This window comes from Acanthisitta chloris, unplaced genomic scaffold (assembly GCF_000695815.1).
Source record: "Acanthisitta chloris isolate BGI_N310 unplaced genomic scaffold, ASM69581v1 scaffold43272, whole genome shotgun sequence".
In the NCBI taxonomy this organism is placed as follows: Eukaryota; Metazoa; Chordata; class Aves; order Passeriformes; family Acanthisittidae; genus Acanthisitta; species Acanthisitta chloris.
This window is the reverse complement of record NW_008662924.1, coordinates 7,491-19,564: the sequence shown is the minus strand read 5'-3', so window position 1 is coordinate 19,564 and position 12,074 is coordinate 7,491. Positions and strand designations below refer to the sequence as shown.

General features: G+C 44.3%; 1 protein-coding gene across 1 annotated transcript; it reads left to right on the top strand.

The window, feature by feature from the left end:
• Positions 1–338: 338 nt before the first annotated feature.
• Positions 339–446, top strand: TMEM212 (transmembrane protein 212; the record flags this gene model as incomplete). Its single annotated transcript, XM_009070783.1, has 1 exon — positions 339–446. A coding segment is annotated over one exon (108 nt), but the record flags the coding sequence as incomplete, so codon positions are not given.
• Positions 447–12,074: the final 11,628 nt, after the last annotated feature.

Below are 12,074 nucleotides of genomic sequence, written 5' to 3'. Positions count from 1 at the left end.
ACAAACTGCACAAGTATACCTGTTCCAATTTATTCTTTCAGTATTCTTAGTAAAATATGGTTTCAATGACTTTGTCTTCCCTATTACAAAAAAAATAATCTGCATTTTTCTTTAATAAGTTCATGACATTCAAACTACTAATTTTCCTTACCATCACATCCTTTTTTGGATGCAGAAAAAAGGAGATCAAATATAAAAAAAAAAAAAAGGAGTCTTATCCAAGTTGGAAAAGAAGAAATAAAAAATACTGAGCTCTTTAGTTTTAATGATTTTTTTTAAACATAAATAATCACTCAGCAGGTCAGAAAAATGATGAAACGCTTTTGTCTCCATTTCAGGGGGAGGCCAGTTTCGCCTTCAACATCCTGAGCATCACGAGTGCCTCAGTGCCATTTGCTGCTGCCATTGCATCTTTGCTCCTTGGTCCATTCTGCTACTTCTCACTGGTTGGGAATCACTGGGACCAGCTACCTGGGTTACTGTCCTGTTCCCCTTTTCCTACCCTGATTTTTCCAAACCTCTGCAAAAATCCATTGTGTTATGAGTGGTATCCCCTCACCCTGCACATACTGGACTCAGTTTGGCTGTATTCTGTGGAGTTTTGGTATTTCTGCTGACTTTTGTGAAGCTGCTTCAATTTGGACATTTAAACACAAGCATTGGTCTCAGTTGGGAAGGTGGATTGCCAGGAGGGTAGCACAGCTGGGCAGGGACAGGCAGGTCCTGAATGCACTCACATCAGGATCAGTAGTGCCCCTGAAGCCATCCATGTGCACCTTTCTATTAAATCACTCTATGAACCAGTAATTTGGCCCTTTATACCCATTACATCCCAGTGCTGATTCACCTAAAGGGACACACCTTTTGCATACATACCCTGGGCCTCTGAATTTAAAAGCTGGGCAAAATTTATGGAAATTATAGTTTGCTGTTGACATTGCAGAAAGCAGAACCTGAAGATTTGCCTTTCTGCTCTTATGACTGTGAAGGCTGCTTTGCCATTAGCACATGGAGCTGTCAAAACCTGCACAGACCTAGATACAAGACAGACATAGATCTGATCTCAACACAGACCTCAACAGCAACAGAGCTGTGACAAATAACCACTGTTCAGCATATGTCATATCTGCTCCAGGTAGAGCCTTAGGCAGGAGCACCTCAACAGTGCAGGAGGATGAGAGGTGAGTGCAGGAGGACGAGGAGGCTTTGGGAGACCCAGAGCCCCAGCAGCACACTCCCAAGCAGCTCCTGCATGAGGGAGAGCATAAATTTCCAGCCCTGACATTCTCCCAGCACACTCACCTTGGAGGACTCACTGTTGGTTCAGACATGACAGATTTTGCTGTGCTGAGGGAAATCTCACCTTCTGTGCATGCCATCCCTTGGGGTTTTTCTTCCCTTTAACCTTTGTTTGGAGCCAGTCTTGAATCCCTGAAAATAACAGTGTTTCCATGACAACAACCCAGCAGTGGACTCCTCTGAGACACCTGAAGAATCGAAACACCAATGCTTCCTCCTGCTCCAGCATCACACCCCATGGTACCAGATACACATTCTATCCCCTCTCCCTCCTCTCGTGCTGCAGTGGGCTGCAAACTGCTTCGGGCAGATCTCTGCCTGCTGTGGCATCACTGGCATTTGCTGACTGATAAGTCACACTGCACAAGGGGTGTACAAGCAGCTTATGGTGGGAGAAAGGCCAGAAGGGTCTGCAGTATAAAGGGCTGGACAGCTGTTGGATTTTGTAATCCCCTAAAATTACTAATAAGATTCATAATTTTCATCCCCTGCTTAGTATTTTACAGGAGATATGAAATGATCCTTTGTTACTCACAGTACCTGCTTTGCTCCTAACACACAACATCTCTCCTGACCACATTCAGCAAAGCTCTGATGGTCCTGGCCCAGCAGAGCATCCCTGAGACCTCACCAAGACCCAAAGCATCACCAAAGCTGCACCCTCTCCCCAGGCAGAGCAGGGTACCAGCCCTTGACAGAATCAGACCCTGCTTGCCCAAGCATTTTCTCCTACAGGCAGCACAGCTGGTACCTTGCCCAGAGACTGGCTCCAGTCAAGTGTTCCATTGATCCACCACTCCTAAGGCAATTCCAAACCCCCATCCCTTCCCTGCAGCACTCTGTCTGCCCTCAGACCAAGATTTATGAGGGTTATCCATGGATGTGGTGGCAGGAAGAGTCCAAAAGCTTTTGTTGCAATGCCACAAGCAGCACAAAATCATCAAAATGCTCTTTGCATACCTGATCCTCACTGAAGGGATACGAGCAGGACCCTTGAGCCCAGACAGTGAGCTCTGAAGCAGGACCCAAAGAGGCAGCGTGGATGAGTGCCAGCCTGACAATGGGGTTTCATTTAACAAGCACAGATTTAAGTGTGGAAATCAAATATGAAACAGTCGTGGCCAGCATTGTCTGCATTCTTGGAGTGGCACTGAACTAGCAGAAAGAAAAGAACCGAGACACTGGCCCAGACATGCTCCAGCTGTCTGTGACTACCTCTTCCCTCCTCCACTGAGTGTAACTATTCAGCTTGTTTTCATTTCATTATAGATGTTATTTTTGCAACCTGGGAAAAGAATAGAAAAATGGGGGAGAATGGTCCTTCAAACCTTTGGGTTTATTTTTAAGAAGGAGACCATTTCTTTCCTTTTCATCAGAGATAAGTACAGACTTTTTAAATTGCACTGGGCCTGTGGTATTATGAGTTCAGCATTTGTTTCTCAAATAAGGTCCTTTATCTCAGAGGCAGCAGCACTTGCGTTGCTGTGGTTATTTGTGTAAGTCTCACTCATTTAGTACTGAGCAATATGCAATTAAATAGCCATATAAACACCCACAGCCTGAGAAACAGCTGCCTACAGGTAACCTTCAGCTTCATGCACTCACTTGCCTGTTTCAGCTCTAGCCCTGAAAATCCTCATCTGCATGTGGGAGCAGGGCAGGACCTTTCCTCAGCTACCGTGGGCACAGCACAGCTCAAGATCTTAACGCGTTGGTTTAATGCTGCAGATCCCTGTAACGGGAGTGCTTCTCAGCCCTTCCCTGCCTTCCCTCCCCTTCCTCCCCAAAAGCAGCTTGTCCATTTTTAATGTTACAAAATTACATCCCAGATCTGATAACAATTTATTTTCCCTCTCTCTCCCCCTGTTTGGGCTGTGGGGAACACACCAGCACACACTGCCCGTGCCCCAGCTGGGGACACTCCACCCAACACAACAGTCAAACACTCGCCAAGTGAAGGGCCAGGATTATAAAGTTTCCCACTGAGCCTAGTGGGAATTCAGAGTGCAGGACATCTCTGGAAAAATCTTTCCTCTGTTTTGGTGCTGACACACTTCAGCAGTGGGAGAAGTGGGATTCAGAGTGTTTCTTACCATTTATCTTCCTCTTCAGGACACGCTAACCCAGGAGCTCTCCTCATCTCAGCTTTTGCACACTCCTGCAGTATTTCTGGCAGGACAATGTCAGGCATGCTTTAGTGTGAGATCTTGTCTCCCCAAATGTTGTTTTGTAACACCCAATCAGGTCTGTAAATCTAAACCTGGATATTTTAAGCTCCAACAAAGATTTTTGAAGTGCACCTCCAATAACTGCTCTACATGTACACTGTTGCTTCCTAATGAATGGCATTGCCCTAAGGATTCTCAAGGAGAAGTTTTAACCTTGTTTTTACCTTATTCCAGGCAGTTCAGCAAGGGGAAAGTCTTTCATTTTTTGTTTAATGAAAATTAATTCTCACACTAGAATCTAATTTATGCTTGTTAAGATGATGATTTCAAGCAAGAAGTTTCCCCTTATCCAGAAACTGCAAACATCTGCTCAACACCAAGCCTAGGAGCAACTCCATTTACCTTAATATGTATGCTTATCTCTAAACAGGTGCTTAAGTGGTTTGTTGGCAAGAGCTGGAGTGCTTATGCCTTTCCAGGTGACCCTATTTAATAATTACCAGTATTAAACTGCTCAATAACTATAAATACAAGGAAAAAAATACCCAACATTGAATCAGCTCTACACAGAACTTTTCCAAATATGATTTCTGCATTAGTCCGGAGGGCCAAACTGTTCCATGCTCAAGGGCTGACCCCAAAGCCACGGGAATGAGTGGAAAAGTGTTGACCAGTCACACCAGTTTGGAGATGTGATTCCTTGGGAGCAGAAACACCTTTCTGTTCTGGCACTGTGACTAATAGGGACAACAAAGGCTCTGCACTGACATTAAGAAAATTTGTTTTATGTATTGACATCCTGTTAACCTCCAGCACACTTGGAGGAAGCTGTTAATTTAATGGTTGCGTCAGAAAGATATGGTGTTGCTGAGCAATGAAGGGAACCTCCCTGCCTGATGTCAGTGCTAACACCTGCACAGGGCAGCACTGACTGCAGGGATCTCTGTACAGAGCATAAATTTAAACAACCTGCCCTTGACAACGAGAAAATATTCAAATCAAAGTGGTTGTAGCTGATACAGACTCTAGGGACAGGCTTTGGTATCTGCCTCCAACATGTCCTCCACAGCAAAGCCTCTCTAGATCTTACATGGTCTTCCAGTTGATTTTGATGCAAAAATGGATGGATTGATCCTCTTCCACCACTTGGAGGTAAGAGGCTGCACTCAGAGTCTAATCTCACCCTGATATAAAGAGTTCTCAGCCCTCAGAACAAGAGAAGTTTATTTTGCTGTTGCCGAGATTTCACTGCAGTTCAGTTTCACTGTAGGTGATACCCATTTTACTGAGTATCAAACTTTTACCTTTGCATATATGCACAAGATAAGTGGAAGGTAATGGCAAGACACTCAACTGAAATGAGATGCTTGGCCTAAAAATAAAGAAATAAAGGCCCTGACCGCAAAACACTTAAGCACATACCTAGCAGCAGACACAGAGATAATGCTGTTGAGCTCAGCCTGACACAAATGCTGTAACTAATATGATGATAATCAGGATCAGTTGGAAGGGATCTGAAATACAACTGAGCTTGGTTTTAATCTGGGAATGCCAGTGTGTCACTTGAAGTGATGAAGCTATAGTCTGTCCCTTGCCTGCTCAGACACAGACTTTTATTTATACACCAGAATACACCCTAATTTACAATAGCAAAGTAGAAAGATTTGGATTGTTGCATTACTTTTAGAAAGAAAACCTTTATCTCTGTGTGTTTCAGGCTGACACTTCCAATCAACTCAAGTCCCAGCTCACTACCCCATGTTCGATGCTTCTACAGATTTGAGCACTGACCTTTCAGGCATGAGATCATACTTATGTCCCTGACTCCTGCAGCTCACAGCATTGCTTCAAACATCATTCCTGTGTGTGGGTCACTCCTGACTGACTCATTTTCTGTGAAACAGCCTATCACCTCTGTTCATCCAGTCTCCCACTCAACCATCACTGTCCTTTCCTCAATGTGACTCAGGGTCAGCATCGTCCTTCAATCCTTTATCCTGCTGCTTACATTTTCCATCCACTAGCTTCTAACAAGAAATAGAAAGGAAAGTTCCTTGCAGCTTCAGCCAACCTCACCTCCTAAGGTCTTTTTGCCCAGAGGGACAATAACTATAGTTCAAGCCAAGATACTATCTCTTCCAGACGAGGGAAGTCTGGAAGCCCTGATAGCTAATGACCTACGTAAGCCTGTGTTACGATTTCACTTTCCATAATTCAACCACAGTTTCTAAACTGTGTGGAAATGCTATATGGTATTTATGGAAACATTGATGTTACTCAGATTTTGGAAACAGTAACGCTGTTTTCAGTGGTCTTGGTTAAGCACAGTCTTGAGCTATCATATTTACTTGATTAATCTTAGCGATGCTGGAGATGTTTCTACCAAAAGAGAAAGGCAGAATTTGTGAGGAATTTCAGAGAACAAAAGTCACCCCTGAGCATGGTTCCTCCTCTCCTCTGGCTGCAGTTGGTGCAGGTGTCCATCTGCACACAGAGCAGACGGCAGAGTTAAAGCCTAAACCTATAATCATTAATCAGGCAAAATTACAGTGGGTGATGGTGTGCACAGCTGAGCCGAGGGCTTTATGGCAGGTAATCAGCACACTCCTGCCCCATAACCTCTGCAGTCTCCTGGGTTTGGAGTCAGCAGTTCTGCTCCTGTGGGCAGCAAACACACAGAAGCTGTTTTCTCTGCAATGGTTATAATTTCTATTTCAGTTCAGCATGCTTCCTTATTGAACTGTCATTGCCCACAAATGAGTTTTCTGAGTAATTAATACCACTGGAGTGCTAATGAGGACACCATGTAAGACTCTGCTACAGCAAGTCCAGGTGACATTACCAGTCTGCTACCCTGTTCCAGCTCTTCAAAGATATGATGCTTCCTTAGCAGGACAAATCAGGATCCCAGTAGTGCTACAGCACTGAGACACAGGTAATTCTGCTGGTTTAAAAAAATAAACATGTCATTCTAGATAATAAAATCCTGTTTACAATGTCAGGAGGAAATCATTAGCAGCAGCATCCCAGCTTTCCACAGGATGACCTGGTGTCTCTGGGTGGTGTTTGCTTTAGATGGGTTTCTAGACATGTTGCCACCATGGTCACCTGCACAGCTCCACTGCTGGTAGCACCAAGGAAAGCAAAAATGAAGTGCTGTCAACTCTTGTTCTGACCAAAGGAGATGAAGCAGCCTACTGAAATATCCCAGCCACTGTACATATGTAAAAGGCAGAGCAGGAAGAGTGTTAAATGTGAAGGTTTGGGAAGGGAAGGGCTGGATGCAGCTGCCAATGCAGAAGACTGACCTGAGACCTCTTGCTGCTGACACAGATGGAGGGATTTAATTCTGATAATACATCATGTAAATAAACAAAGCCAAATAAACCTTCTACAGGAAAAGCACTAAGGAAGCTGTGGTCACCAAACATGCAGTGCTTAGATATTTTACCAAAGACTTGGAAATGTGGGCCCAACAAACCAGCAGTTAACGGACGTATTTTCAAGCATGTGAAGTGTAATTGTGTTTCTGTGCGCACAAGGAGGTTATAGGAGTTCACATTCCCCAACCCAGGCCAAGAGGATGTCTGGTTGTGCTGGGGGACATGTGGGTGTTCCACCACCACACTGCCAACCCAGCCACAGCTCTGGCTGTGGAGCACACCCTGATGCTTCCATCCAGCTTCAAGCTTTTACGTTAGACTTGCCTCAGAAAACATCAGACATTAATCCTACCGTGCAGGTACTAATAACAGGGAAAAAACACCACTGAGGCCTCTGTCAACCTTTTCCTCCTCGGGACACCTGATTTATTATTGACAAAGTGCTTCCTGCTCTGTGCTGACATCCGACGTGACTGCAAGTGCTTGTCAGAACTAGGGAACAGTTCATCTCCTCATCTCTTACCTTCAGGGCAGTTTAGGTTAAAGTCAAACCACATGAAAGGAGACAGTGTCTGGCTGGTTTTACAGCTCTACAAAAATTGCCTTTCTTATGGTATTGGATGGAAATTTTTATAACTGGCTCTGATAATTAATTGGAAACTAATCCAAGAACAAATAAGTGAGCACAACACAAACTGTACATGGAAGAAAGGCGAAGAAGGAAGTCATGACAGAAATTTTGCTGGCAAAGATCAAAGAAAAGGCACTAGTTAATGGCCATATTTTCTAAAAACAAGAATCCCTTCCTTTGAAGGCAACAGTTGGTGAATCACAATCCAATGAAGCCAATTCTTGTAGTTCCTTTGAAACAAGGTGCATGTACACCCTTAGAAAGAAAATAATTTCAAAACACTGGCACCATTACACACATCTTCTGAAAAGTGTTAGTTACAGTGACTTCTTTATTGTGTGAGTAGCCTTTAAGGATTAAACCACACACCTACTCCACAAACCAGCCAATTGCAAAGATGGTTTAACAATTTCCTTTTCCTGCAAGTTACCAGTTATGAGATTTAGCTCAATCCTCCTGAAGTCTTCATCTTTCCCTGCAGCTGAGCTTATGATGGGCACATTTATGGATGTTCAGGCCCAGCAGAAAACCAAGATGCCAACACATCTGATGCCAGAGGGCCTGGCTGATGGGTGCCTGCCTCCCAGGGTGAATTCCCATCCCCAACAGTAATGCCAAGTTGCTGAAATGTTCATACACAGCAGAAATCATTTACTTCATAGAAGGCCTGGAGCCCCAGATGTTGAGCTAGACAACAGGCAGAAGCAAGAACAAAGTGGGAGAAAGTAGGTACAGAACAGAAAAGTTTGAAATCCTGACTCTTTGCAGGACTTCAAGACCTGGACTGAGGCTTTTAGGTGGCACTGACTGAAAACAGAGCTCAGAACCTGTCTGGGTGGGTGCTTATAGCTGCTCTTGGGGAGGGCTGTGCAGATCTTGCTCTTCTTTTTACTCCTGATTGCCAGGGGAGGGACTGATGATGCCACAGGCTGGAGGCTAAAGCCAAGAAACTGGGAAACAAGTATTGTACCCTCAGTTTATTGAAGGGGGCAGGGTGTCAGTAGCAGCTGAATTACATTTGTAGAGTAGGGAGGAAAGGCTATTTCATGGCATTGCTGCCTCAGTAATGACTATGTCCAGCACAAGAATGTTGCAAGATGAGAAGTTTCCACCTCAAACCGTGGCACTGCTCATATCACAAGATGCTGGGTGGTAAGCAGGAATACAAACTGGAAGTAAAATTAACTCTTATGTACCACAAAACCAATTTCAGAGGGCATAAATAGATCCTTATAGGATTGTTTTGAAAGGGAAGGAGACACACAAAAGTTTTTTTGTGATATCAACATCAGCTATTGCCTTGCTGTTGGCCTCTCCTGTCTGGGTTGGGGTTTTGCCCTGTGGAAATCAACCATCGTATCTCTTCTCCTGCACACAGCCCAGTGACTCACCAGGCTGAATAAACCCTCAGCAATCCCATTTCTACCCACAATTTGGATGTGCTGACCCCTGAAGGGATGCACCTCCCAGCTGACTGGGGACATGGGGGAATGATCTTGTGAAGCTCTAGGAAAATTCCTCAGGCTGGAATGCCTGCCCTGGTTGAACTCACAGTTAACTGCAGCAGATGTGTCTTAGCTACCTTTTACAACTGGAACATAACTACACAGAATGGTTTCTCCAGTGCAAAGCCACTTTAATGGTTTCTGCCCCAATCCACAGCTGTCTGGAAACACTTTGGTCTGAGAAAATCCCCAGGAAAAAGATCCTCAAAACAAGAGTGGAAGAAGGCAGCACAGTTTAACTTGGGTTACCTCACTGACTGGTAAAATTCCCCAAACAGTTGCATGATGGAATAAGAAAATATCAAATACAGCCAACATGGAGATGGGCAGAACCTAAGTGACAGGATAAACAAGTGCCATGCAGTGACTTCCTGACAAACCTGCTGGTTTGGAGACCACACACTGTCTCTTGGGCTGAATCAGAACCTGCACGTTTGGTGTCTGAGCCTTTCCCCTCTGTTCTCATCCCAGTGCTGGTGTCTAAGTGTGTCCTGAGGTACCTGAGTCACATTAACAGCTCAGTGTCACCCAAATAGGTAGTGTTGGTCACAGCCAAATATATTCCTCCCAATTTCTTGCATTTTGTCTGTCTGACCCCTCAGCAAGATGATTCATCTCACTAAACCATCCCAACTATTCCCCCTGTGCTTTCAGAGGGCTCCTGCCCTGCCCACGCTCCGAGCTGCAGGGCAGAGGTATGCGACACGCGCACAGCCCGTGGAACAGCTCCAAGACAAACACCGCTTGGCTGGGACATGTAATATAAAAACCTAGACAAATAATACATACCTCAAGCACATTTTCCTACCTTTGTGGGATTAAAATCCCTCCCTGCATGTCTAGTCCTCTGCTCCGAAGGGTGTTCCTCTGTGTAGGCAGGAGATCCCTCTAAAAAATGAATATACTATTATGAGAGAATTCCTGCCTCTTCCTCCCTCACCTACCTGCTTCTCTTGAAAAGATCACCCCACAAATATTTTCCCAGTTTTCCTAAAAATACTTGGGAGAAAATGCCTTTTATTTTAAATCAATCCTTTTGCCAGTGAGAGTCAATGAGGAGCATCAGGAAATGCCTAAACCTCAGGCGGCCTCCAACACTTTAGATACCACACCCAGGCAAAACCCCAAAGTTTAGTGATGCTTTCTGTTACCCTGTCCTAGGTGCAGATGTTTCTCTTCCCTTTACTTTTCTAGGAAGGGCAAAGACAGCAGAGAAAAACAAGTCTCAGATCCCAAACAGAGTCTGGACTTGACATGGCTGCAGACACCTCTGTTACTGAGTTGTGCCAAGTGAGGCTTCCCAAATTATCACAGGAGGTTTGTACTGGAAAATCTACCTCAAAATTGTTTTTTTAGGAATCATCATCCTTCTTCCAAAGTGGAAGTTTACATTTGTTAGGAATGTACTAAGTCTCACACATATTGTTGTTTTTGTGTGGCTTTGCCTTCCTCTCACAGCTGCTAAGCCTTACATTCAGGTAATAAATATTAAGGACTGATCACAGTCAGCTACAGCAGAGAGTATTAGAAAAGCCTCAGCTAAACCTCCAGTGTCAGACATTTGTACTCACTGGAGGCCATTGAGAAAGACAGTCTTGGAAAAAGTGAGCAGAAAAGATGAATATACTGGATTTTATTAGTCTACACATACCAAGAAAGCACCAAAACACTGATTTCATGAGACTATCTAAAAGCAGACATGCAGAAACTGCTCTGTGCTGAAGGATTCCCACAGATAGTCAGACAAATACCTTGTAAAAATAACAGCAATAAAACATAAGTGAAATGTCTGTGTTGATACCACTGGTACTTAATGATGTGAGCTCAGTGTATGAGGTTAGTGGTAAAGTGATTCTCTTGTTTAAATCTAAACTGGAAGAGATTTTTCCAATTTCAATAAGCCTGAAGGACTCTTGAGGAGATTCAGATACTAACAGCTCACTAGAAATGTCACCACTAATTCTTTGTAGTGCTCAAGGCACTAACTGACAGTGTTGATAAAGAATCAAAGATGACATTTATCCAAGTCACTTTTATGGTTTAGTCATGGTTTTAACAGTCAACATTCAGACTTCAAGTGACTTCTGCTAAATTCAGAGGGGTTTGGATCTGGATTTTGGGGTAATATTCATAATACAGCCGCGAACAACTAAATTATGAATTTTAACTTCAAAGTCCATTCCCATTCTCCCTTTCCATGTCACTGCTGTTAAGATTACAGCTACACTATGACTTTAGAGAAAATTCAGAAGAGAAAGTGCTTTCTTCACCCCCCCTCTTGAAACATCTAAGAGCAGAGGTGACTTTGTGCTCCACACTGTCTAACCACGAAACCTTCCCCAGGTGATTCAGCATGATGACAAACAGGTGACAGGGCAGTTGGTACAGTGCTGGGCACACCAGGAGCATCATTCCAGAGTCTGAGCCAGCAGCACAGCCCACCACTTCAGAGGGAAGGTCTCACTTGGGGTGCCCTCCCCGTAGGTCCACAAAACCACACCAGGCTCTGCCCCACACCTCAAACCAAGGTGACTGTGCTGGAGGCTCCCTGTTCTGTTCCTAGGCATTTAGTTCTGTACTTTTTCTGAGTGTGTTGAAATTTAAGGAGTTAGTGGAATTAGTGCTGAAAAAAAGCTAAATGATGACAGATATATCAATTCTTGTGACAATTATAAAGAGAATCTCAGCACAGATCAAGCACCAGGAGCTACTAGTAACATGTTCAGTTTTTCTCTTCTTCACTCCCAATTTGTACAGATTGAAGGACTGAGGGACACAGCATCCTCCAGAGCCTTGGAAATTGTACTGGTGTTCACAAGACCAGAGAGATACATCCCATCTCTTAGTAATCAATATTACAGCTGTGGCATATATGCAAAGTTGCAGAGACAGGAGGTATTCAGAACTTCACAACCTCTGTAGGGCTGTTCTACCCCACCTGGTGGGTTTGCTAAAGCCTGTGGCAGCCCTGCCACGGTGCTGCTCTCTGTAGAGCTCCTGAGGTGGAAACTCCTATTTGGCTGTCACGTGAACACTGGCTGCAGACATTTGGAAACCCACCACGCTGCCACAAACCCTTCATTGCACA